This window comes from Lissotriton vulgaris, chromosome 10 (assembly GCF_964263255.1).
Source record: "Lissotriton vulgaris chromosome 10, aLisVul1.2, whole genome shotgun sequence".
Classification (NCBI taxonomy): Eukaryota; Metazoa; Chordata; class Amphibia; order Caudata; family Salamandridae; genus Lissotriton; species Lissotriton vulgaris.
In genome coordinates this window covers 466,987,346-467,014,105 of record NC_141698.1, presented here as the reverse complement: position 1 = coordinate 467,014,105, position 26,760 = coordinate 466,987,346, and the positions used below count along the sequence as shown (strand labels likewise).

Below are 26,760 nucleotides of genomic sequence, written 5' to 3'. Positions count from 1 at the left end.
TGTATTGGAACTATTCACTTTGCATCTGTGTTCAACCCCACCCCCTCAAAGCAACAACAGCCATTTAAATCAAACAGCGACAGACAAATACCACAAGCATACAATCACTGCTACTCAAGGCAAGCAAAACCTCTAGTTTACAAAAACATGCAAGTAAGTGCACAGAGTATTCACAGAAAACGTGATTGGCTTGCCAAATACTAATATACCTCTTGAGTATATTACATCGCTTTTCGGTAGGCACCAAAAGTTACCATTTAAAATATGTGGAAAACTAATTCTAAAAATTGCTGAATTTACTAAGACATACATATTTATCCAGATGTTTCCTCCCCTTCTCAGAAGACTTTCAAATTACAAATGTTAATGCTACGATTTTGCATATTACAACTCAGAGAGCAGAATATGAAAGTTTCCCATTGTAGTGAAACGTCTCGCACTAGAAAGCAATGCAGTTAAATTAAAACAGGCCACTGGTGGTGAGGTTTACTACCAGCGCTTCTGATGATATGGCCATCTTTTAGATCCACAGCAAATAGGAAGCGAGGAAGGAGCACGCGTGGAGCAAGGGGAAAATCAAACGTGTTATCTCCTGCATTCAGAGGTTGGATGAGGTCACTTCCGCTATTTTGATTAATTTCCCTCCCTCCACCCCCCAAAAGGGTAACAACACAAGTGAGGAGAACAAGTAAAAAAGGTCCAACAGATATAGTACTTACCCTCTCTTTTTCACTCCACAGAATGGGCAACCCTAAACTCTGGCAATAAGCCAAACATTCAATGGTACTAAACGGCTCACAGTGCAATGTATTCTTTCTTTAAACGAACCAGACCACATTACCTTTCTTTACTGAACATGCCATTCTGACGAAAGGTGCAATCAAACTCTACACATACACTTCTCAACTTCCAAACACAAAAGTCAAACGGCTGCACATTTTTTTTTAAAATTATGTACAAACCCTATATTTTTCTTTTGATTACATATAAATACAAATTAGCTATTCTTCTAAAAAGTGGTTATAATAGTAAATAAATACAAAATAGGAATCTGACTATTATACTTCATGTGCTGGGGCAAAAACTCATATAAAATGTACAACTAAAAAATACATTTAAACATCTTTTTAAGGAATAATTCTCTGGATTAAAATACATTTTCCCCAACTTTGTAGACATAAATATATTTTCAAAATAGCTGTTTTGTCATTTTATTATATAAATAAAAAGTCTTCATTGGGAAAATATTAAAGTGTCAGCTTTTGTGATTTTTTTCCTCTGTTCATCTGCTAGGTCCGCTTGTTGCTCCAAAGGCAGCCACAGCCAGCCCTCCACCACCATTTCCTGGACAAAGGTGGTACCATCCGCCAGGATTTTCTGGCAGTTTCTATGCACTGGTGGCACCCATAGCCCTCTGTTACCTGGCAGCTCTTGGTCTTTAATGGCACACATAGCCCTCCTCCACCTGAAGCAAGAAGCGAACTGAACAGCGGGTACAAACACATGCCCCCGGCCATTTTAATTTAATTACAATGGGGCACAGGGAAGAAGAGTGGACTTCTGCCTGTGTGATCCCCTCCCCGATTGTTTGTAAACTTTTCAAAATGCACCGCCAAGTCCTCCATTTAAGAAGGATTTGCATCGCATGCAGGCCTTTAGTAAATAACACAAGAATAAATTACTTTTTTTATGTATAAAAATACCAGCCAGTATTTCAGAGCACCTTTCTGTTTTCTCACTGGTTTACTTACACGTGGTTGTTAGTGTAAGCAGAAACAGAAAAAAGTTTTTAACAAAAATGATTCAGATTTCTAAGAATAATAGTCTAGATCATGTTTTGAGTAAGCGTGCATGGTAAAGAAGATAAAAACACTGAAAAATAATCAGTTTAGGACAAGTAAACTTTAACACTGACACCGAGGCTCATAAGGACATGACACCAGCCCAAGTAAGGAAAATGGGAGATATATATATATACACACATACACACTCAAAGAAAGATACCACAAGCAGTAAAATCACAGACAACAGTAATCGCACCCAGCCCACCTCTGGCGCCTGCCCTGGGCCCACACGGCAGAATTCGTGGTCACCCTGTAACTGGTTATGATTAGCAGTGCACCTACTCTGTTTATCGTGCATGTACGGTAGGGTGATGCCCGCAAGACTCCGGGTAAAGGGTGCCCACCCATGCTAGGTTCTCCGCAGAAAGCGCACAGCCATACGCCGTTAGGGTTCCCTCTCTACATGCCAGTCAGCAGTGCCCCCTCCCGTGGCAGCATTGCGCCTACTACTAGGGCCACTGTAAAGAGAACTCCTCGGACTCTTTCTTACCTTCGTGGTGGAAGCTGCGGACGGTGTTGGCGCGGCTGGCGGAGCGCTCCTGCCGCAGGTCCAGGCCCTGGCCCCAGTAGAGGTCCCGCATGTAGGGCGGGATGGGGGCGCCCGCGCTGGGGTTCAGCCGCCGCTTCAGGCCGAACATGTGCAGTAGGCGCAGCTCGAACTCGCGCAGTAGGTCCTCCGAGTGAGCTTGCTGCTGCGGGCCCGCGCTGGCCGGGCCCCGGCTCGACTCGGCGAACCGCCGCCGGCCCAGCTCGGGGACGAGCCCCACCGAGCCTCCCAGCAACACCTGGTAGAGGAGAAGCACCAGCACCGGGTGCTGATGACAAAGCTGTACCTGTTTTTACAATGGGGCTCCCTCCAGGCAGGCCACGGGAGCCCCGCGTGGGCCGCCATACTACTTCTGGGCCGCCGTCTTCCTTCTTCCCCCGGGCGGCGGGGGGCGGGCACTTCCGGCCGGACGCGCTAGGATTGGCCGGCCGGCTAGTCACTTCCGGGTCACCCTCAAGGCCCGAAGAAACCCCCGGGCGGGGATCGAGGAGGAAGGGAGGGAGGGGGGAGGAGGAAGGGAGGGAGGGGGAAGGTCACTCACCTCCAGACCTGGGCAGCTAGGAACAAATAAGGAGACCCGTCCCGAGCAGCAAGGGAGGTGCCGGCAATGCCGGAACAGATTCGGGGGCGTTCCCGGCTTTTGGCTGACGTATCATGACGTAGCCAAAAGCCAAAGATTCTCGGGAACGCCCCCGAGTCTCCTCCGGCCATGACGGACGCCTCTCTGTTCCAATGGCTAGCCTCCATTTATGGAGCTAGCCAATGAAACAGAGGGAGGGACTAAGAGTACACACTAAGAAACATAAGATTTCTCTGGAGGCGGAGCCTAAAGGCTCCGTTCCCCAGCGAAACCTAAAAACTGCTCAAACACACGAAAACAGCAATCCCACATTCTGTAACAACACTGTTTCTTGTAAATGAAAGGAGGGCAGTAAATTGGTCTGAGATTAGCGTTAACCCTCTGATACTCAAATTTACATCACTCTTAATATCATACTAGACCCCTTTGCTAACCTCTCTTTGGATACAATTCCAATAGGCAAGCTCCATAATGCTGTGTTTAATGCCCTACACAGTGTTCTTCAATCTGTGAGGCGTGACACCTTCCCAGGGGGGGGGCGCGCACTCCACTTCAATTTGACCTTTGTGCCCTGCAGTCGTCTGTCTGTCCGTGCAAGTCTTCTTGAAGCACTCCGGACTCCGGTATGTGGAAGGGGGAGGGAGGGGAGATCGATAGCGCAGGAGGTGCCCGTTCTTTTGTTATGTTAACTCTCCCAGGAGGGGGTTAATCACAGAGCTGACGGCTTCAGCTGCAGTGGGACACGCTTTTGGTTTTTAGCAGAGGAGACCCCTCGCCTCCCACTGCACCTGAAGCATGTCAGCTCTGTGAATTAACCCACTCCTGAGAGAGTTAGCTCTTCCCGGAACGGAGACGAAGTTTCCAGGGACATAATGCTCCGTTTACTTTCTCTTGTATTTGTTTGCTCATGATTGTCACGTTTGCCTCATGTAATTTAGCGTTTGCTTTTGTAATTTGTTCACTTGTAATGTTCTATCATGTATCAGTTCTGTTCCTATTGTGAAGCGTTCTGACCCCTTTCGGTAAAGTCTGCGCTATATAAAAACACATAAATAAATAAAGGGGTTGGGTGGGGGGGGGACTGAAAGTGCCAGCTCTATTTTACAGTCTTGCCTCATGACCTTGAATCATTTTAAAACACAATGTTGTAAATATCGTTTTTCAACCATTCATTTTTAATGTGTAAAAGTCTATTAGATACATTTTACAGACAAAATGTGTTTATGCGTTTATGCGTCATGCGACTTCCATATAAAAAGTTTATTTTAGATCAATACATGACCTCACATATGAGAAATAGAAGGTGGTGACAGATTATTTACAGTAATATTAGTGAACTGCTGTTGTGTCACATACTGAAAACACACATCACTATCCCTGAATATCCGATGTACACACATTTAGTATTTGACCAAAGAAGGCATGAAAGAGCTGAGACTTGATCATAAAATCAAAGCTGGTCCGAACAGGGGCCCCAAAAATACATTTGGCCCACAGGCCCCAAAATCCTTAAAATGTCCCTGAAAGTTTATTTTTAAATTACACAGGCAGGCTGATAAATAAGAATTATGTATTCATTTGAGCTGTGTAATACGCCTCTGTCATTTCACCACACCCACCTACTCACAAACCTGCAGTTTACTAAGCACTCTTATTGTATTGAATGTTATTCGCTGAATATGCCCGGAATGTGCGCGTGGCGGTCGAGTCCAGACATTTCTGTCAGGTGGTGAGGGGGCCCAACATCTAAAAAAAATCAGCTGGGAGGGCTCAACCTACAAAAGTTTGAAGACCTCTGCCCTACATTCCCTATGCGCTAAAGCCGATAAGGTTCATAAGCAGGGGGCGCGGGGGATGAGGACCCTCCCTGGTATAAAAGGGAGTGTCACTGCACCAAGGAATTACTGAGAAGTGTCATCAAAGCAGGTGACCGTGACCTGATCAGACTGCAACATGTATTATATAATTAAATCACTACAATCTCCAAGCAGGAATGGATAGATTCAGGTTGGTTAATCCTTATTGAAGCCCTTATTAAGAAAGATAATAGCCTCTTCTGCCAGATGTCCTCTCATGGGGATGCTGTTTCTACGAGCACCATCAAATGTATGGTACAACTGCTGCAGTGGGTAAATTATTTCACCAGCCTATATGCTGCTCCTATTTTGCCATTCCCCTCTCATGCTGTATCTCGATCAGCTAGATTAGAAGAGTGCAACAGATCCTCATTGAGTGAGACTTTAACTGCCATAAATGCTTTCCGTCCAGGTAAAGAGCCAGGACCTAATAAAGTCCCAGGTTACCTCTTCCGTTCAGAAGGTAACATATGGGGCCCCTATAGCAATGCCCTCTCAAACAAGATATTGGAAGGTGAAGACATACCTCAGTCTTGGTTGGCAACAGGGATAATTCCTATCTTTAAAAAAGGCGAGAGGACCTCCCCAGGCAATTAGAGGCCCATAAGCTTGATTGATAACCTGCAAAAGGCTTTCTGTCACCAGATTCTATCTACCCTCCAAAACTGGAGGAGTGAGAAGATGATTCTTTCCGCATATCAAGCAGGGTTCCACTTGAAAGTGAGCACCATAGATCAGGTGTTTCGTTTAAATCTTCTACGGTGGAAGTATGTGGCCCTCTCAAAATATCACATGTATATTACTTTTGATGATTTGAGGGTCACTTTTGATCTGATCCAGAAAAGCTTACTTTGGTCATCATTGACCAGCATGGATATTGATTCAAACTTAGTAGACAATTTAATTTGATTGCGTGATAGGACCTAAGACTAAATAAGGTAGGGGAACAGGACTGCGTTCTTGCTCCAACCTTGTTCTCCTTCTATATCAATGACCTGGTGGATTATTTACTAAAAGGTGTCATGATTGCCCAAAATTAGGGGGCTCCCCATTCCTGCCTTACTATTCGTAGTCTAGGAAAAAAGGGGGGTGGGGGTTGTGCCCAAATTACCCTCATGTACATGAGCACATGACATCAAAAAGATGTATATAAATACAAAGAGGCACAGAGGGATCGATTCAGTATTTATTTATAATCAAGGTTAAATTAAAAGCCTTGTTATATTCAAAAATGAATTTTATGAAGTAATGAATACACAAATTCAGGTCACATATATAGCTATATCAAACAACTAGGTGGAGCACATAAAACAAGCAACAAATGATTATATACAATGAGAGTACCTTCACTTGTACTCAATCTTTCCATATAATACAATATACAACATATACATCACATATATATATTTACACTCGAATTGCTCAAAGAACACAGCCCTACAAAAGACAAAAAATTACACAAAAAAACACTTATATGTCTATGCGCGCATTCCTGAATTTCAATGCTACACTACCAGGTAGTCCTATGTATCAGCGCCTAGGGAAACTAATTACCCCAACATGATTATTTCAACTGGCGCTTATGCTACAGTATAGCACAAATTAACAATTGAAACGGACTCCTCCACAGAATGTCTGTACTATTCGTAGACAACACATTGCTACTCTCCTGCAGTCCCAGGGGGTTACAGAACTTATTGAACAGTTTTACTAATTATTGCGGCTCTAGCGGTTTGGAAGTTAACACCTCCAAAACCAAGAGTAGGATTCTAAGTCCCAATAAAACTTTTCATTGGGGGTCCCACATGTGTGGAGCACAACGTCAGCACGTCAACCAATTTGACTATCTGGGGGTGAGGTTTGGTAAATTCCCCAAATGGCAGGCCCATATTCTAAAATCTGATCTTATTTTGCTACACAGTGCAACCTCAGTCAGCAAACGATTAAAAGCCTCAACACCTAAATCCGTGCCCCCAGAAAATTTAAAGGCCCAAAGTACAACCTGTGGCTTCTTATGGGGCAGAAGTACGGGTAGTGAAGAATACTCATGGGTTGTCTGTTTAAGAACATTGTGTTAATAAATTATTGTTTTGTTAACCACGAAGTACGCCATCAGTCCTCCTTTTCTTTGACAGTGGCCTCAAAAGAATTGGGGAACTTGTTAAACTGAGACCTTTACTTTATTGCGATAGATTATGGTCTACCCGCGAACTGGCTATATACATGTCTGCTTTTGAGGATGCTTTATCTTTAAGGAATGGTAACACCATCCCATGGGTTAATTTTATAAAAACACATTTGAATTTTGAAATCCTGTGTATGCTCTGCATAAACCCATCTCAGATTAATGCTAATTCCAAGGCAAATGTTAAAGAGAAATACTGGGCTTTACCGTTGAGTCATATCATCGCAATTCAAAGACAGGTGTTTTGACGGAGGATTTCTTGACTTTTAAACCTGACCCTGCATTAGAATAATTTATGGATGCTTTTATTCCACCACTAACAACCACCTTGCTAACTAAACTTCGACTTGGCATGCATCTTGTAAATGATTTAAGTATAAGTGGGACCCTGCTAGACAAAACTTACAGAATTATCCATTATGCTACAGTCATGCTAAGGACATAGAACATTTACTTTTCTTTTGCTCTGCATATGTTAAGTCCAAGAGGTCCTGGATAAGACAGCTACGTATTGCTTTAGGCTCAAGACATTATGCTAAAGCTTATAGGATTCTAAGATCCGATTGCAGTAGTGGGATGGCTTTAAATCTTGATTGCTACCTTACAGCAGTGAGGCGTATAAGAAAAGTATTTGATATCCCACTGTAAGCACAGAGAAGAAGTCTTCCTAGATAAACTTTTCTCTAACATGTCAATTAGCATAATATTCGTGATAGTTAAATCTGTCTTTATACTGTGTGTAAAAGATGTTTTTATGCATGTATACTATCTTGAAAATGTTCATGATGTTAACATTTGCATATTTAATGTATATTACTTGTAGTTGCTTACTTTGTTCTTGCACTACGCACAGCCACTTTGATTTTAACATATTTTGTTTTATATGTAATTTAATGATTTTATGGGGTTGTTCCCGAAAGAAACTATTTTGACTGACTGACAAATATTTGCAGATACTCAATTTCCAAACATTATACACTATATCGTCTTATCGGTAAAATGCCTCATCAGTGGTAAATGTTGTGGCCATTTCCATGGAAAATCTGCTTTTTGCAATTGTGCTACCACTTTATGCTTCAGGTATGTATTTATGAAAATTGACAGTTTTTAAACACGACTTGAGAAACATTCCTACCCCCGCCCTGATGATAATGTGGTTAATGAACTAGGAGGCAATTCAGCAGTCATGTGTATCCTATATGTGGCTAGTTGTGTATACTATATGCACCAAAAGCTTAGTCTATTAAATCAAACAAATGTGTTTTTTGTACAGCAGATATGCTGAACTTGCGTATTTTAAGGTGTTCTCATATGTGATAAAGAAGACAATGGTGGCTCAGTGAATTAAAATATTTGTCCAAGATCACATAATTTAAAACCTGTGTACGTCTTGAGGATTATACGGGGGTTGAGTAGATTACTTAAGTCACCAGATCTGCAAGTCTAGTAACATTTTTATGATTTTTCGAGGCTTGCTAAATTGTTGATGTCATGGTGGTATCACTACATATCTCAAAGAAATTGCATTGGTGTGCTTGAAGAGATGGCATCAGCAGTTGTAGAGTCAACAGATATCGTTGGGGAAGAAAGTTAAAGCTATGGACTCATTAGCTGGGGGTAGGCTCTGGATGGTCAAACTATGGACTTTTATAGGACATAAAAGCATATTTTAGCCCCTCACCTTTTAGAGGTCTATGCTGATTCTCTACAGAATGGCCAACTCCCCCGGTCCATGCAGGAAAACAATAATTTTCATAGTGATGAAACCAAAGAAAGATCTAACTAATCTTCCTTCTACTGCCTATTTTCACGGCTAAATTGTGATAAAAAGATTCTGGCTAAAGTTATTGCAAGTAGGCTGTCCCTGCTACTTGAGAGTATAGTATCCCCTGTACAGTCAGGATTTGTGCCTCACAGGTCAACTGTTCTTAAACTATATGCAATATTTGCAGTGAATAACCAAATCAACCCAGAGACTAAAGTAGCAGTTAATCTTCTTGCACCGAAAAGGCATTTGATTCTCTGGAATGGCCTTTTCTACTGGAGACCCTCCAACAATATGGCTCGGCAAAGGATTTTCTTGCTTTGATATGAATGTTATATACAAACACACGGCTTGTGTATGCGCTAATGGCCTGACATCAGATCCCCTTCCAATAGCCAGTTGCACCAGACAGGGCTGTACCCTATCCCCTTTCTGATTTATACTGGCCATGGAAACAATGAGAAACATAAAAATAAGGGACCATTCTTGTGTGGCTGCCAGCTGTGTTTGTCTATGTATGCAGAAGATATTTTTAAATCTTTGATAACCCAGAGATAAATATTGCACCACTGGTAAGGGAGATACTCCTGCTACGACAATATCTAGGTGTAATTATACACCAAAAACCGGATCAAATTGTTCAAATTAATTATGGTCCTGTGATAGACAAGTTGACAGGACATGTTGGTACTTGGCTTAAACTACGAATGTCACTGGTGGGACAAGTGGCAATAATCAAAATGGTTGTGCTACCAAAATTACTCTATCTCTTCATGACTATCCCCACCCTTGAAAACAAACATTCTTTAAGTCCCTTTAGACCATATCAACCAAGTAGATACAAACCAATGGTGTGGTCAAGACCACTCGGAGCACAATGACACTCGCTTATATAAAAGGAGTGTTCCATGTTCAGGATCCAGAAATTTATAACTTAGTTGCTCAATGCAACTTTGCAAGATTTTGGTATAATCCTGATGCCCACATGCATATTTTATAACAGAGCAAGACCAGACAGAATGTACACCAGAATGTTACCTGTAGGACTACTTAGACCTCTGGTGCAAGAAAACACTGTTGCCACTACATGTTGGGATAGAGGGTTTTATGCAGTAGATGTGCTGGGTTGTCTTTTACTCACCTGCTCTAAAAGTATTGCCTAACCTTTTGTTGTCACTAACCTTTGTTGTCACTGACTCAAGCCAGGAAGATAAAGAGCCTTGCCTATGGCAGCAATCGTTCTTCCTCCATATGTCTTAACTGCAGCACCATACCTCCTCCAGGAAATCAGGGTTCACACCCTGCAGAAATTGTGAGTGACATATGTCCATTACGGACACCCACTCAGTTTGACTTTAGACTGGGATCAGATCATGATTTCCAGACCTCTCCTTTTGCCTCAGCATGCACCCTAATACCATAAAAGAAGGGAAAGCCAAGCTCTTCATGGGCAGGCCCATGGTGGACCATCAACACCACCAATGATTGAGATATTATCGCGCTCACTATACATCCTCCCCCACAGCAGGTAAGAAATGAAGAAGCAAAGGAAGTTGAAGAAACGATCTAAGCGTAAGTCTCCTCGTAACTTTCTGTCTCCCATGGGACCTTCGTCCTCGAAGCCGGAGTCGGCTGACTTGATCCCATCTGGTTCTCATTGCCGCTTTATTTACGCCTGCACTAGGACGCTCGTGTATTTTAAAATTTCCCGTTTTGGTCTCTTGTTTTATTTTTCTGTTGCACTTAGTTTTCCCCTGGTTTTAATCCCGCATTGACACTGCCCGCATTGCCTCACGCTAATTGTACCCTCACCGCTACTTTGGCGGGCCGGTCCCTCGCCTCCATATTTAGGTGGGCGCCATCTTGGGTGGGTGTTGGGGAAGCGCTGCACTGAATGGCGCTCTAGCAGTCAGGTGGACTGGCTAGAGCCCTACTTAAACCGGGTACTATGGCGCGCAGCGTGTGCGCGCTGCGTGTGCGCGCTGCGTGTGCGCCGCAGTGACGCCGGAGTCACGCCAGAGTCCAGCCCGTCTGCGCCCGTCCGCGCTGAGGACGAGCTGGACAGCTGTACGCTTGGTATTGATACCTCTGACTCCCCATATCTTAGATATACCCTTCAGACTCTGCTCGAGTTTAAACCCCCGAGGCACACATGTTTTCATACCTGTTCACCTGACGATCTTTTACGCCCTCTATCATGTGGTTGCTAGACATCAGACACGGTAAGGTCCACCTCCCTACCATCCAGGCATAGGCCTAAACAACTCACCTCTCCTGGAGTTAGGGCAGGGAAGGAAGACTGTATTCTCCTTAATGCCCGCTCGCTCATTAAAAATAACATTATGTTTAGGGAATTTATATCAGATAGGAAGCCTTCCCTGGTCTTTGTTACGGAAACCTGGGCAAAGGACTCCTCCGGTCCAGATCTCATTGAAGCAATCCCGGAAGGATATTGCTTGGCTCGGCAAGATAGACTGGGCCGGGTGGGAGGAGGGCTAGCAATTCTTTATAGGGATCATTTCCACTGCCACACTGTTGCTATCTCTGACCCAAAGGACAGCTTTCAAGCACTTTCCTTTTCCATAAAAAGTGGCCATAGAGCCCTCCTTAATGGAATCCTGGCATACCGCCCCCCTGGCCCACGAACTGATTTTGGGCAACGGCTGCTCCACGTCCTAGAACCCTATTTTGGTCAAAAAGACTTTACGATTCTAGGAAATTTTAATTTCCATTTAGAGAGGCACGACATCAAGGATACCATCTCGTTGTTGGATGTCATGTCAGCTTGTGGCTTTGACCAGCTGGTTAAAGGGGCTACTCATCGAGCTGGGCACACGCTCGATGGAATTTTTTCCAATGACGAGAGGTTGACGATCAAGGATTCTATTCCTCTGTCATGGTCTGATCATCTGGCCGTTCCATTTGAGCTAATCTGTCCGCTTATCTATGCGCCCACAAATACACCCAGCAACCAAGAACTTCGTAGGAACTTCAAGGATATCTCAAACAGCTCCTTCTCCCCGTGGGCACCCAATTTGTGTTTACCTCAAGAAGAAAGTGTTTCTACAGCTGTCATGCAGTTTGAAAGAACCATGACTGAGGCACTAGATGAATTAGCCCCGTTCCAACCCGGCCGCCGTGCCAGAAAAAGGCCCTCAGCCCCCTGGTTTTCAGAACACCTTAGACTCCTGAGACAGGAGGTAAGGAGGCGGGAGCGCCTCTGGCACTCTGGATGGGACCTAAAAGATAAGGAAGCTCATAAGACTCTGTTGAGGAAGTATAAGGCTGAAATCATAAAGGCCAAACAAGAGCATTTTACGGCCTTGACAACTTCATTGTCCTCCCCAAGAGAGCTCTTTAGGGTTGTAGACTCAATTATAATCCTCCAAACCCCAGATCCTGTAGTAGCATCCCAAGAGCTTTGTAACAACATTGCCTCTTTCTTCCAGGCAAAAATATTAGATATCTACTCTGCCTTGGAGCTGCAAAAATCTCTTATGAGTGGGCCCCCTGCTTTAGGGGCTATGGACCACGCCCCGGCTGAAAAACTCCCTTTGGGAATCTTAGATTCCTTCCCCCCACTTTCTTTAGAGGATTTGGATAGCCTCCTTAATAAAACTAAATTGGGCTCTCCTCTGGATGTGTGCCCCCTCAAGATCCTTAAACAGTGCAGGGAAACTCTCCTGTCTCCTCGGGTTGATATCATGAAGAGAGCCATGAGAGATGGCCTCTTCCCCACCCAATGGAAAAGTGCGGTGGTAAAACCTCTTTTAAAAAAGGCCTCCCTGGATCCGTCGGTTTTAAAAAACTTCCGGCCCATTTCACTACTTCCAGCTCCAGCAAAGATGTTAGAAGCGCATCTTAACACGCATCTTGCTGCTTTTGTAGAGAGCTCGGCCTGCCTTGACTCCTCTCAACATGGTTTCAGGAGGGAACACAGCACTGAGTCGGCCCTCACCATAGTGTTGGACAATATCCGCACACGCGTTGATGGGGGCCAGACCACCCTTCTGATCCTTCTGGATCTGACGGCGGCCTTTGATACCCTTTCTCCCTCAGTATTAACATCTCGGCTGAGGGAGATTGGGGTGCAAGGTGCAGCTCTAGATCTACTCACTTCTTTCCTTAATCATCGAGTGCAAAGAGTGAAGTTGGGGGAGTATCTATCTCCATCCCTTCCTGTGCAATGTGGGGTCCCCCAGGGGTCGGCTCTTAGTCCGACCCTATTTAACATCTATGTGACCCCACTTGCCAGGCTTATCAGATCCTTTGGGATGGAGATAGTTTCCTATGCGGATGACACCCAGATCCTTGTCTCTCTCTCCCAGTCTAGCGTCCCGACTGCCTCCAATTTTAGATCTTGTATGGAGGCAGTCGGTCAATGGATGATCCTTAATTCGCTTAAACTGAATGGAGAGAAGACGGAGGTAATGGTGTTTGGAGGGAAAGATGACGTATGGTCATCCTGCTGGTGGCCAGACTCATTAGGAGCCTGCCCCACCCCTACCTCCTCTGCAAAAAATCTCGAGGTTATGATTGATCCTGCCCTCAACATGGGTAAACAGGTCAGCAGAACCATCTCCACCTGCTGGGGCATTATTCATGTCTTGAGGAGGATCAGGCATTACCTATCCCTGCAGGCAAGGAAACAGCTTGCTGTTGCCCTCATTGGCTCCCGACTGGACTACTGCAATGCGCTGTATGCGGGAATGAATAAGAGTCTACTACAGCGCTTGCAGGTAGTCCAGAATGCCGCTGCCAGGTTTGTCCTGGATCTTCCTAAACGCACCTCAGCCACAGCGGCCAGAAAGCTTTTGCATTGGCTTCCTGTTGAGGACCGCATTCACTTCAAGACCCTATGTATGACATACAGGGCCTTAGCTAAAAACAGTCCCACTGGTGTAGGATCCATCCTGTCCCGCTACACTCCCTCTAGGGATCTGCGTTCCTCTGGCAGACTCCTCCTATCTACCCCCCGTTTCAGGAGAGCGAAATGGGGCGGCAGGGCCTTCTCCACCTTGGCGCCCAAGTGGTGGAATGCCCTCCCGCCGGAAATAAGATCCCTACCCACTCTTCAGGCATTCAGAAGTGCTCTGAAAACACATCTCTTTGCGCAGGCGTATCTGTAGTGGTGTAGTGCTTACATTTATGATTTGTTTTGTTAGGCGCCTTGATGCCTTCGGGTTATTGTTTGCGCGGTATAAATTGTATTCAATCAATTCAATCAATTCTCCTCCATTCAGCCCTAATCCACTAGTGGACTAGGCATGGGAGCACAGGAGCCCTAGCAACAGTGCCTCTGCCACCTGAGTATCCGGCGTTGGCCTTCCCTGAGTTCCCTTACCAGAGTTGGGTCCGGCAGTGTTCCTGATTGAAATGTATTCCATATTTTTTAATACCTTGGTGCTGGCAGAAGTCCCTTCAGGACCAGTTATCCCATATTGGCTTCCAATGTTCGTGCCCTTGTATCCACAGCCCTTCGGCGCTTCTCTGATGGATCCTGCACTGACACCACATTATTTTGATCTAGCACTCAGGTATGCAGCACCTTGGCAGCCATAACTGTAGATTCCCCGCCTCCACTGCTGCCACCACTTTATCACCGACTCGAGTTGCAGCCTAACGTCACCCCTCAGAACAGGTCTGTAGGGATGCCCAGCATCTTTTGGAAGAGGAGGAATAAAGAAACAGTCTACATTACATCTTTGGGATGGACTCCAACCCTGTTGATTTCATCCCCTATGGAGACCCCTGACCATGCTCTTTTTTGTATTTCAAGGTCTGTTCTCCACCAGCAGCACAGACACCTACCCGAAATTAAATATGGACTTCCCCACTGAACAACCAATGTCTAAAATGGTCTCTTTACATAAGGTGATGCTGAAGGCTGCTGACGTCTTAGATCTTAAACAGCCCATTACAAAAACCAAGACCAATGTTTTTATTGAGGTCCTTTTGCCTTCTGCTGTAATGTCGGAACCCCTTCTTACCTTTAATTAGGCTCATTTAGAGTACCGTTTCGGCAGCAAGGGAACAGCCCTCTTCCACTGCAGCAGTCAACCAGCTCCTAGGTTGCCGTTTTCGCCCAGCTCCCAGTGACCCTACATTGATTTCAGCACACCCATCACCAGAGAACTTATTGTTCAAGTCTCCTGTTCAGGAGAATAATCCGGAGGTGCCTTTTCTGACTGCTCCTATTGACAGAGAATCACACGACTTAAGGCTTGAGGCAACAAAGGCTTTTTCCACAAGGGGAATGGCCCTGATGTCCGTTAACGTTACCTGCCTTCTAGCCAGATACAATCAAGCCTTGTGGGATAAATCTCAAATGATCTTGCCACAACCTCCCGACGATATGAAAGACCATTTCCAGGAGCTCATTTTAGATGGTCAGAATGCCTCCCGCCATTCTGCAGATTCTGAGGTCAAAGCTTTAGGCACTTCTGTCACTATTTGTAGGCATCCTTGGCTCCGTACATAAAACTTTTCAGAGGACTTTCAGGCAAATCTTATGAATTTTCCTTTTGATGCGGTGCCACTTTTTGGTAATAAGGCTGATTCAGCTTTGGAGCATTTTAAAACCCGCAAGGCCACTGCAAACTCCCAAGGCCTGTAACTGCCACCTCCGACCAAAGACTACTACCAGTTTTGTCACTTTCGCATCTTCTCAAGAGGATCTTTTTGTCCCAGACAATATCAGCCACAACTCAAATAAGAGCCTAATCCCCCTCATCAGGTAATACAGAGAGACAAGATGGATCCGCCTTGCAATCTGCCTCCAGTTCCTCCTCCTAGCCCGCATTAGCAGAAAAGCAGGTCTAGGTGGCATCGCCAAGCTCCCACAAAGCCAGTGGGAGGGCGATTGTCTCATTCTCTTAGTTGTAGGGAAAGTTAATAGGATCTTAAATCATATCTTTAAGTACTGCGCTTCTAGATTGATGTCAATCTATTCCCTTACCTGAAGACTCGGGGTAATAAGGATGGAAACTGACATCCTTTGCCGAGGCTGGTGCCTTATGGCCTCAGTGATGCTGCCTGACATCACTTCCAGCATTGACTGAGATCGGCACTCCCTGACAGCGACTTGAGAGCTTTGAAGTTTTCCGGGTGCAGTTGTTATTCTATCGAAATCTGCAGGCAGAAGTATACATACGAAAAGGATCATTGGGCATACTATGGTGGAAAGTGAAGTTAGGGGAGACAATCCTCCATGGAATGTCTGTGCTATACTGTTGGAGAAATGTGAGTAACCTCCCTTCTTTGCAAGTTGTGAGTGGACAGAGGAAAGAAGAACTGAAAAATGGAGAGCAGCCTTCATGTTTGTGGAAGAATAGAAGGGGCAAAAATGGAGACAGCTCTTTCATGATTACTGAACATTGGGGTAACAAGGGCAGGAAACCATCACAGAAAAATCCATCCAAAATTATTGAAAAATAAATCATAGCAAGTGAGTAATGGTGTTCTGGAACTGCAGTCGAAGGATGAATGAAGGATTAATTATGGAGGATTGTTGCTGAGTAAGGATAGCCTAGTAGGAAATAGTCTTCCCAGGAAACAGTAAAAGACAATTTAGACATGACTGTAAAAGCAAAAATGACTACCCAAGTGAGAATGGTCTTCCCGAGTTGGTAAGAGAAAGCAGGAGTCTGAAAAGAAACCTCCTTTCAAGAGTTTAGATGATGTTCCACAAAACAGAGGTGATCAGGTGCTGACCCAATCGATAAAAGTCGGAGCAATTTTATTGGTAGTGTTCTATTCAGTATTGTAACACAACATTGTCAATTAAGCGTCTCAGATATCTCAAGTTCGCACCTTAAGAGACTTTTTCTTCTTTTCCTTAGTAAAATCGTCTTCTGACTCGGAAGCTTGTCTGAACTGTAATGTTCCTGAGTTGATGTAAAAGCCTCCATACTTGGTGGTCAGAGACGCTGGCACAAGCTCATCATACTGTGAATAAAAAAGAAAGACATAAAAAAATAATTACTGTGAGTAAGACCGTTCTCCCAATAAAGAGGATGTCAATTATTTTTATTAGGGGGTGCCAGCTTGTGTTTGTGTGAATGGCATATAGTGGGTGACAAGTAAAAGGGTTCAATCCAAAGAGTACACTTTAGCACCAGCATGAGCAAGTCCTTAACTCTGTTAAATTAGTACATCCTCTAATCCATCAGGCCCTTTCAGTTTATGACAGTGGGTCATTCGACTCAACAGTAATACAGAGCTGGTGCACAAGAGCTCTAAGTGCTTTGAAACCTAAGTTACAAAAGGCTTACAATAATTGGACTTTCCCGCTCCAAAGGCTGACCGGAAACCAGCCAGCTCCCCTACTCTATTTTCTGTACTTGAGCTGTAATATTTTATATGCAAGACCTGGATTAGGACAGGATGAGAGGGTCACGGATCTGCGGGACTGAAGGACCTGGAATACAGAGGTTACTGAGGTGAGTCAGATATACTTATTCTTATGCAATAGTATTTTCAATATTGCAAACAAGGAAAGGGAGAGCAGAGGGAGCAATTAATATTGCAAATCACAGAGGATCAGGGCAGCTCAAAGATGCCATTGTTCCTAATAGTTAACAGGATGCAGGTGAAGCTCTTAATTCTTCCCATCCTCCAAGACATCCAGCATTTGGCAGGCCATGAAGAACTGGCCCAGCATACAGCTGACCAAGACATTAGGAAAGATAGGAGGACATTACATAATATCACACTTTTACCCTTCCCCTGGGCATGGCACACGTAGGGAAAGTAGCACCTTTTTCAGCAAATATCATCATTTAATGAAACTGTAATTTAGTCAGAAATGCAATACATTTAAGGCACATTTTTGTTCAACTTTTGATGCTTATGGATATTGAGAAATATATTACGACACAATGCCAAGTAGGCGGAGGCAGGTGGCTGCATAATAACCCCACACCTAAGTTACTACCCTGTCATACACTGCTTCCAACATCAAACAGGACTCCATCATACATAATGTACATAAATAATGTACAGTATTGCATTATTGTGGCAGTGTGAAGTAAGGATGGATGAGGAGAAGTAGGTTGACAGCAAATGTTAAGGTATTACCTCAACTCCAACAAGGTCTACACTGTAATGTGGTATTATTTGTATGGAAACATGGAAACACGGCCTGCAAGTGCATACGTTTAGGTTGAGTAAGGACAGCATTGGTAGGAACTAAGGTTTAAAGGTTCCCTTAACTTTTACGGTTAAAATAAAGCCTTATAATGTTCCTGATAGCAGATAAATGTAAAAACAACAGTTGATGGACAGAATGCAGAACAATGTCATACATTCACCCCAGCCAGAAGCTGGTCCTAGGATGCTTGATTCCGGTCCAGGAAAGACATGGCTTGGCAGTTCGGGCTGGACTGTTCCCATGAGGCACAGGGTCAAGACTGATTTGCATATGGCCATGTCTGAACTGGGGTGGCTTGGTGAGCAAAATAACGATGGTTTAAACCCAGATCTGTGACTGGGGGTAAATGTTTTGCCATTGTGCAACATTCCATCCATCATCTTGTGTGTTTAGCAGATAAATGTACACAGTTCTCTGCTGGAGTGATTTACTTTTGAAGAAGGTAGGAAAGGATCCACACTGATTGAAATGGAGATTCAAAGTATCCTTAGATTTTAAAAAACAAAAGCTCAATGTGTTCTCATGACTACACTGTTCTTATGAAACACTGTGTAATATTTATAATAACATAATATATGGCTAATGCTCACTCGTTGTGGTGATAGCCATCAAGAACACACTGCTTTCTAAGACAGATGTAAGGAGGCTTTACACATTAGCACTAGTGCTGGAATCAAAAGGTTTGAAAGATATGTTCATTCCTACTGGGGAGACAACCTCCTAAAGGAAATACCTTCTTGATTCCTTTCAATAATGAATTTATCGAAGAGATGCTGCACAAAAAAGGTTTGTAAAGAACATTTTTGATAAACCATAATAGCTGTAAGGTGTATCTTATATGAGGAAAATGTAGCTTTTCACAGCCTAGTTATAAACAAAATGTGGATTTTATTTTTCATTTCAAGCCGTTTTCTATTACATTTAAATGCAAATAGACTTCGAGAAAGAACAAGATACATAGTCCATAATGTTGCCACTACTAGTATGACGTGATTTTATTAAAGATACTGAGGATTAGATTATGCATATTCACTTTTATTGTTTCTCGAAGGACAACAAAGAATATGGAATGTGGAACTCGACAACATTGTGCTTCTTGTAAAACAACATAACATGCTGCAATTTTCCTTCTAGTCAAGCTGTAAACAAATTTATAAAAGATTAACAACATATAAGCATTTAGCAAGTTAGCACAAGAACCACTACATCCTTTGGTCTTCTTCTAACCTCAACTGAATCTTTAACCAAGCACTGCCATCCAGATGAAGACACTAATCAATACGCTTAGAAAAACACAGAGTATACTCATCATTAGGCAGGAAATAATGGAAGGGATAATCTGAGCCTTCGTACCATTAAAAAAAAACAAATGTTCATCCCACCCGACCAGCATGGACCTCTGCATTGGGGTTACAGAGTGTAATGCTGGAAGACAGGCTGTTCAGGGAAACACGACACAGTATCAAACCTATTAGTTGGATGAGAAGCATTTAGGACAGTGATTGGGGCACTTTGTAGCTGCAAGAGTGGGTATCTGTGCAACAATAGAAATAAATACTAAACTAGATGCTGAAATATGAATAGCAGGAAAACATCAAACTAAAACCCTGCAATGGAAACAGCATCTAGCAGAGAAAGAAAAATATGCTGTTACAATTGAAGGGCTTAGCTGCCTAGGCTTTAGGAAATATTTTTCAGAGGAAATATGATCATTTGTTTGAAAAGAAAGCAGGTACGGCAGTAACTTCAGTCAACATTAGAGATGTATTGAGAGAGGTCAGTGAGAGTGACTTCAAAGATGGAAATCTTTCTGATGCTTCTACCTCTGGAATCAATCAAGAAATTGCGAGTGACCCACAAAAGAGATCAAGTCATTTTTTATTACAGTTCCAAATGGTCAGCCATAACAGGACAGAATTTCATCAGGATGGGGGAATTTAGAGAGGACGGGGACAAGGGAACAGAGGAAGAACAGGCGGAACCAATAAGCCAAAAAGAGGAGCAATAAACGCAGACAAAGGCCCCATGGGAATGGAAACAAGGGGCAGGAAACAAAAAACATGACTGTGATCAACTTATCTCAGAGGTCTCTTTCGCAGGACAAAATTGAGACACTTTCCCTGGATATTTCCTTTTGTCCATCACTTAATTTAAATTTTGCACAGACCAGAATTGATTTGTTCCTGTTTTCGAGAAAACTGAAATTGAAAAAGTGGTTCTGTACGAAACCTTCAAATACGGAAACTGTGAGTAACAGAGAAAGATCTAGTAATCTCAATGTAATTAATATTGAAATGTTACATGCTCTTGATGATGAGAATGATGTATTGGCATCTGCACCTGATTGGGTGGCGTGGGGTGAAGATCTTGGGGGTAATTCAGGCAGCCAGTTTAAACCCAAATCTGTTTTTCTGCCTAACGTACAATGTGATGCCATTGAGGTTTTTGAGAAAGGAGTCTTACAAGATCTACATAAAATCAGATACAGGAAGATACCATGTAATAGAAAAAATCTTACAATGGATCAAATCGCCTCTATTGACAAATTAAATTCAGATAAGAGCATTGTCATTCGACAATCCGACAAAGGGGGCAATGTGGTTGTCCTAGACAAATATAAATACTTGTAGGAAGGTTTTAGACAACTAAATGACACCGCCTGGTATTGCAAGAAAGATATGGCTGATATACTAAAGGCAACTACCATGTACAGAGAAACACTTGTGGAGTGGAGAGACAGAGGGTTCATGGAATGGGAGGAATATAACTATGTGTATTGTGCCCACCCAAGAATCCCTGTCCTATATTTACTACCCACACTACACAAGGATGTGTGCAATCCTCCAGGACGACCAATAGTTTCCTCTATAGGATCACTATTGGCAAACACATAAAAATGTATTGACTACTTTTTAAGACCTTATGTAGTCTCTTTGCCATCTTATGTGAGAGACACGACTCACTTCTTGAAAATATTGATGGAATCCATTGGGAAACTAATTACATCTTAGTTTCCCTAGACGTTAGTAGCCTTTACACCAGTACCCAACATGACCAGGGACTCTCTGCCATTAAACACTTCCTCAAAACCAAGTTAATTTCCTTTTTCCATCACTCACAAATGATCATATCTATGATAGAGATCTGCCTGAAGAACACATTTTTTATCTCTGATGACACCTTATATAAGCAGTCACAGGGCACGGCAATGGGAACCTGCTTCGCCCCCAGCTACGCAAATGTATTCATGGGCTGGTGGGAGAAGCAGGTTGTCACCAAAATGGTAGAGTTCAACAACGTGGCCCTGTGGCTGCGATATATAGATGATATATTTTTTGGTGTGGAAAAGAGGCTGCTGTGAGAGTCTTTATTAACATACTCAACATGAATATTCTGAATTTACAGTTCACGGAACATATCAGCAAGGACAGGATGGAATTTTTGGATGCGATATTAGAGGTCAAGAATAACCAACTGACGACCAAACTGTTTCGCAAGAGTACTACAGGCAACAGTAATCTCAGTGCAAACAGTAGCCATCCATTTAATTTGGGACACAGTATTCCCTATGGGGAATTACTGCGTGCCAAAAGGAACTGCAGTACCAGGGCAGCATACAAAAGTGAGGAAGCCGTCTTGTGTCAGAGATTCTTGGATAGGGGGTACAGTAAAAAAACTATTGCTGAAGCTATCTCCAGAGTTGAGTTGAAAACTCAGAATGAATTATTACATCCAAGAAAGTAAGAGGAGGGAACAGAAAATATCAGGTTCATTACTACCTTCTCAGGGCAAGCGAGCAAAGTCAGAAAAATCTTTAAAAAACATTGGCATGTTTTAATGAAAGATCACCATCTTAAACAAAATCTAAATAGTAATCCACAGATTACATTTAGGAAAGGAAGATCTTTGAGGGACTAACTAAGTTATAATTATGTTACTAAACAGGACAGTGGGACTATGGATGGGATACCTGGTTTCAGATGTTGTCACAATTGTAAAGCTTGTAAGAACAGCTTTGATTGTAAGAAACTCAAAGTACCAAACTCCAAAAGGGAGTTTGTTATCAGGAAGAAACTTACTTGCACAACATCATACAGCATATATGTCCTGATATGTCCCTGTGACAGATGGTACATTGGCAGCACGAAACATGAAACGAAGAAACGGGTATTGGAACACTTACGTGCGATTCGTAACAATAATAGGCAATACCCGATAGCTCGCCACTTTCATGAATAGCATATGCAAGATGACAAGTTGGTACGCATGGTGGTCATTGATGCAGTTTCCCTAGGTGTGAGAGGGGGAAATCGGGAGTTATCCTTGAGAAAGTTGGAGTCCCGATATCACATCGATCTAGATACTCTTGCCCCTAAAGGACTTAATTTAAGCGAAGAATTAGCTATTCATGTGTATAATTAATGATGTACAATATTAGTTCTGCATAGTAGTCTATTGTTTTTATGGATTTTAATATTTGTTTTCACAGATGGGTGCACTTCCAATTCTTTGCAACTATTGGAGCTAACTAATGGATGAACATTGTGTCAAGACATCTTGGAGGCATCTATGAACATTTTATTGTGTATTAAGGTTAACATGGACACATGAATTTATTGTTGTGTAGGATGAGATATTGCATCTTGTATATATGGCAATGGAATAAGGAAATCAATAATCATGGCCCACTTGGGCGGAATTGTTATGATAGAGCTTTTGTATATAACTTTATTAGAATGCCAGTTGACACATTGAATACCTTGAGCCTATCGGTGCGCGTATAACTAAAATGCAATCTACACTGACAAATGAGAGATCAATTGAGTCAGTGCGGTTCATGTTTACAGACCACAGTAACAAATGTGGTTGTATCATGTGGCAAGAGCGTAAACAATGTGAATGTATTATTGCTGAATTCTTGGTTAATTTCATTTGCCGATGCCCCGACTTGGATGTACTTTTTTTCGAGATGATATTTTCATTACAATTAATTCAGACAAAATCTACAAAATGAAACTTACACAGGGAATGTATCATAGTATAATCTGATTTCAGGTAGATGCTGATATGTCATTGATTGTGTTAGAACTCAGGCATGTATTAACATTCAAATATGGCCGCCATAGTTGCATATGTTTTATCACTGGGTAGGGTGACACACGAATGACACGTTGTGAAGTGTATTTAAATCTGGTGGATTGCATTGTTTTACGAGCGTGAGCAAGCCGTAATGGTGAAACGCCACGTTTATGCACTTGCCTATTAAATTTACTGCAAGAAGCCTGGGTGTCCGAGTGTTCCTTATGACTTGGGAACTTGTGGCATTAGTCTACGCTTTGGAAAATATGTATCAAAACATCATGCAGAGAGTTTGAGAATCAGGCACTCTCCTAGCATAGGTAACTAAAACAAAAATGTAAAACAACCAAATTACACAAATATATGACGAAGATAATCCGATCCTGCATGCCCAAGAAATCAAAAATGCTTTCTTATGCTACTACAAAGACCTTTATACAGGAGCAGAAACTCCGATAGAGAATACAATAGTAGATCACCAGAGTTCAATGAGATTGTCAATAGTTACCCCAGAACCAGCACAAAAAGGTTAACCAATCACAGAAGCAGAGGAGAGGTGAGGCATACTATTAAGAATATGCAACTAGGGAAAACAACCTGGAGAGGTCGGACTCCACACATAATATTTTGCAATATATACAAACATATTGGCCTGTAAGTTAGCTAAAATGTATACTACTGTAATAGAACAAGCATTGGCAAAGCCAATAGGTCCTGCCTATGTGACATTTATTGGCTTTGCTAATGTTTTTTAACTATGTTGCAAATGTCTGAAAGCAAGGTAAAAAAAACTGTATGACACAACCCGCATTGTCCGCATTGTAGCACTTTTTTTCCAGTTATGCTACACTGAAGCTAGCGCTGCGTTAAAATATGACTAAAAAAACATTGATAAAGCCAGTAGATCTCGCATATGCAAGCCCTATTGAGTTTGCCAATGTCTGATATGGACTGTCTTATGGTAAGTTATAAGTATTTATAAAATGTTTATAACGGCTGAAGAGCTAATGTTATAGAATGGAGAATGCCCTTGTCAAGGTGTTAGTGTGACCAGATGCAGAACCATTTTAGGACCATACAAAAAATGTGAAAATGTGCCATATAAATGCGCTGAATGTACCATAAGTTGTAGGTGGACAAAAAAGTCCAATAGGTACCAGCTTTTATTACAGTGATACTTTAGGCTATGTGTTACTTTGGGTGCAACGTTTAAAAAGATCCAGAAAAAAACACTCCTGACTGCTTATTTAGTAGTAAACCATAGCAATAATCAGTGTTTAATGGGATTCCTAGACCATTTGGTTCCTCTGCCACTGAACCTGCGACACCATTCAAATCATGACCCTAGTGCCTGCAAGTTAACTGCTCGTGTGACTGATTAGTAGTAAAACATAGCAATAATCAGTGTTCAGTAGGTTTCCTACAGCTTTTGGCCCCTGTGCCACTGCACCTATGGCACCATTCAAATTATGACCCTGGTGCCTGCAAGGTAACTGCTTTTGTGACTGTTTGATTACTAGTAAAATATAGCAATAATCAGTGTTCAGTAGGTTTCCTAGAGTTTTAGGCGCCTGTGCCACTGCACCTGCTGCAGCATTTAAATCATTACCCCAGTGACAGCAAGGACAAATGAGGATATCGTTTATATCCAGTAAATTGTGTTCCGAAAAAGGCACAGTTGCATAAAGAATACATAATTATTGTGTAGCTAAACTTAAACATAAATGCTTTCATAAAACATACCTTTAAATGTATCCAACTCTAAAAAAAGAGTTGCCACAGATATGATAAATAAAGCATATGCTTTACATAATAAAGTAAAAACTTAGCATTGTTAAAAAGTGTTACAACGTGGCCGTCTCTTTCCTGTGAAAAAATCGTATTCTGTGCTTGACAGTGAATGGGCCATAAACCGTGTAAATTGCCTAAGATCACCACATCTTAGGCTGATGCTGAGACTGAAATGCAGTTGTGTACTTTGTTCCTTAAAAGACAGTTTCTCAAAATAAATGGACTCACCACAGAAGAGGAATTTTGCAAAAAATGTGCAAATGTTTTGTGCAGCTGAAGAACGAGATACCTTTGAAGATGGCTATGTACTAATTTATTTATTTTTTTAAACTCTTTATTTACAGCTGCATTATCCAAACAATGACAGTATATATTCTCCACAGTGCATCAGCTGGTGTTTTCTATTTTACCCCTCTGAACACACCAACCTACTTCTTCTTGTCGGTTCCTAAACGGAGAGCCATCTACAGTACAGGTAGGCCAATCATGTTGTGTAAAATATCCAATATACTCTTCCGTATACATATGGCTATGTATAAAATAACATTTAAAAAAGGGCATAAGCAGGCTCTATGGTAAAAGTACACTGCATTATTTTTTCCTATAAACGCTCTCACTTTGAAGTCAGCCGAAAGCAAAATAAGCACTAGGCTCCCATGAAAACACAGCTTGACATTTGACCTCGGTCTCGGAATGCCCAGCAAATGTGACAAGAGCAGAACAAGATTTAAAGGGGCCTGTTTATTACAGAAAACAAGTTAATGGAAGAATACTGTAAACACGGCTTTAGCATGGGGAGGTACAAATTCAAGCTGCACAGCCCAAAGCACATAAAGCCAGCAAATGAAAAGGTGAAAAACATTTGTTACAAACCACAAAGCCAATAGCAAGCCATGGGCGGAATGCACTTTCAGTTCAGATTTCTGAAAGTCCCCATGATATTTTGCATAGCCAACAATGAAAGATGCTTCTATAGACCCCTATCAATTTTTAATTTCAATTACAAAATCAAAATGCTAAGTAAAATAAAGACAGTAAGACTAGACCCTGTGCTGCATGCCGCAATGCATAATCCAACCAGATCAAAATTGATTTATCCCATTCCATAACACATCTAAGAACACTAGATGTTTACATAGAATACTGGAAGATACATGCAGGTAAGATTGCTATCATTATCTATATATCTCGGAAAGGGATTTCAAACACTAAGATGGAATAATTTAGTTAAAGTCTTACAAAAGTCTGGGCTCAGAAGAGGATTCATTATATGAGTGAGTGTAACTGCGGGTCATAAGAGGAGTAGACAGATAGTTCTATGAAGGTGAATTTTTATTGTTTTTGTTTTTTCAATTACGGTTTCTTAGATAAATCAAGATAGTATGGGATAATTTGTCTTATCACCAGTGTACTTTCAGGGCTAATGGTGTGCTAGATCTTCTTTGGTATTCGACCTCTTCTTGTCTTGGAAACAGGCTCCCAGCACGTCCTTTGTCTTTCTTCACGCTCGTGTAAAGTTTTTGAAGGAGACAAAAGAAAGAATATGGTGCATGTAAGACGTTTTCCCTATCGGTATGAATCAGGGAAGGGAGTGAAGGACCACCAATGCAGAACCACATGCAATACTAAGGGAGGTGATGGTGCACGAAGTCCTGGGTAATTGCGGGATATTGGGAAAAGTGCTAAATAGCAGGCTTTCTCCCCACTCACCCCGCAACGCGCTCTTGTACCTTATGAAGCCACGCTCCTCCTGGAGCGTGGCCCGGCGCAGCATCTTCCTGGAGGCCTCCTGGTGCTCTCGGCAGTACCACTTCTGTGTAGAGTGAGTGTAGCGAGGTTCGGTAACTCTGCTTCAGACTCCTCGCTTCCTTCGGCTCCTCTATACTTCAACTCGCTCAGACGTTTCCAGATTCCTCCTCAGGGTCTCCCTCTAATGGCCAGCTCTCGATGACGTCATCCTGA

The 26,760-nt window shown here is 42.5% G+C and overlaps 1 protein-coding gene across 1 annotated transcript in view; it reads right to left on the bottom strand.

Moving 5' to 3' along the window:
* UBN1 (ubinuclein 1) overlaps positions 1–26,760 on the bottom strand; it is a 753,548-nt gene that overhangs the window by 335,248 nt on the left and 391,540 nt on the right. Inside the window, exon 5 of the mRNA XM_086941332.1 lies at positions 16,590–16,724. Coding sequence (XP_086797458.1) covers positions 16,590–16,724 — 135 coding nt within the window. The remainder of the gene's footprint in view (positions 1–16,589; positions 16,725–26,760) is intronic.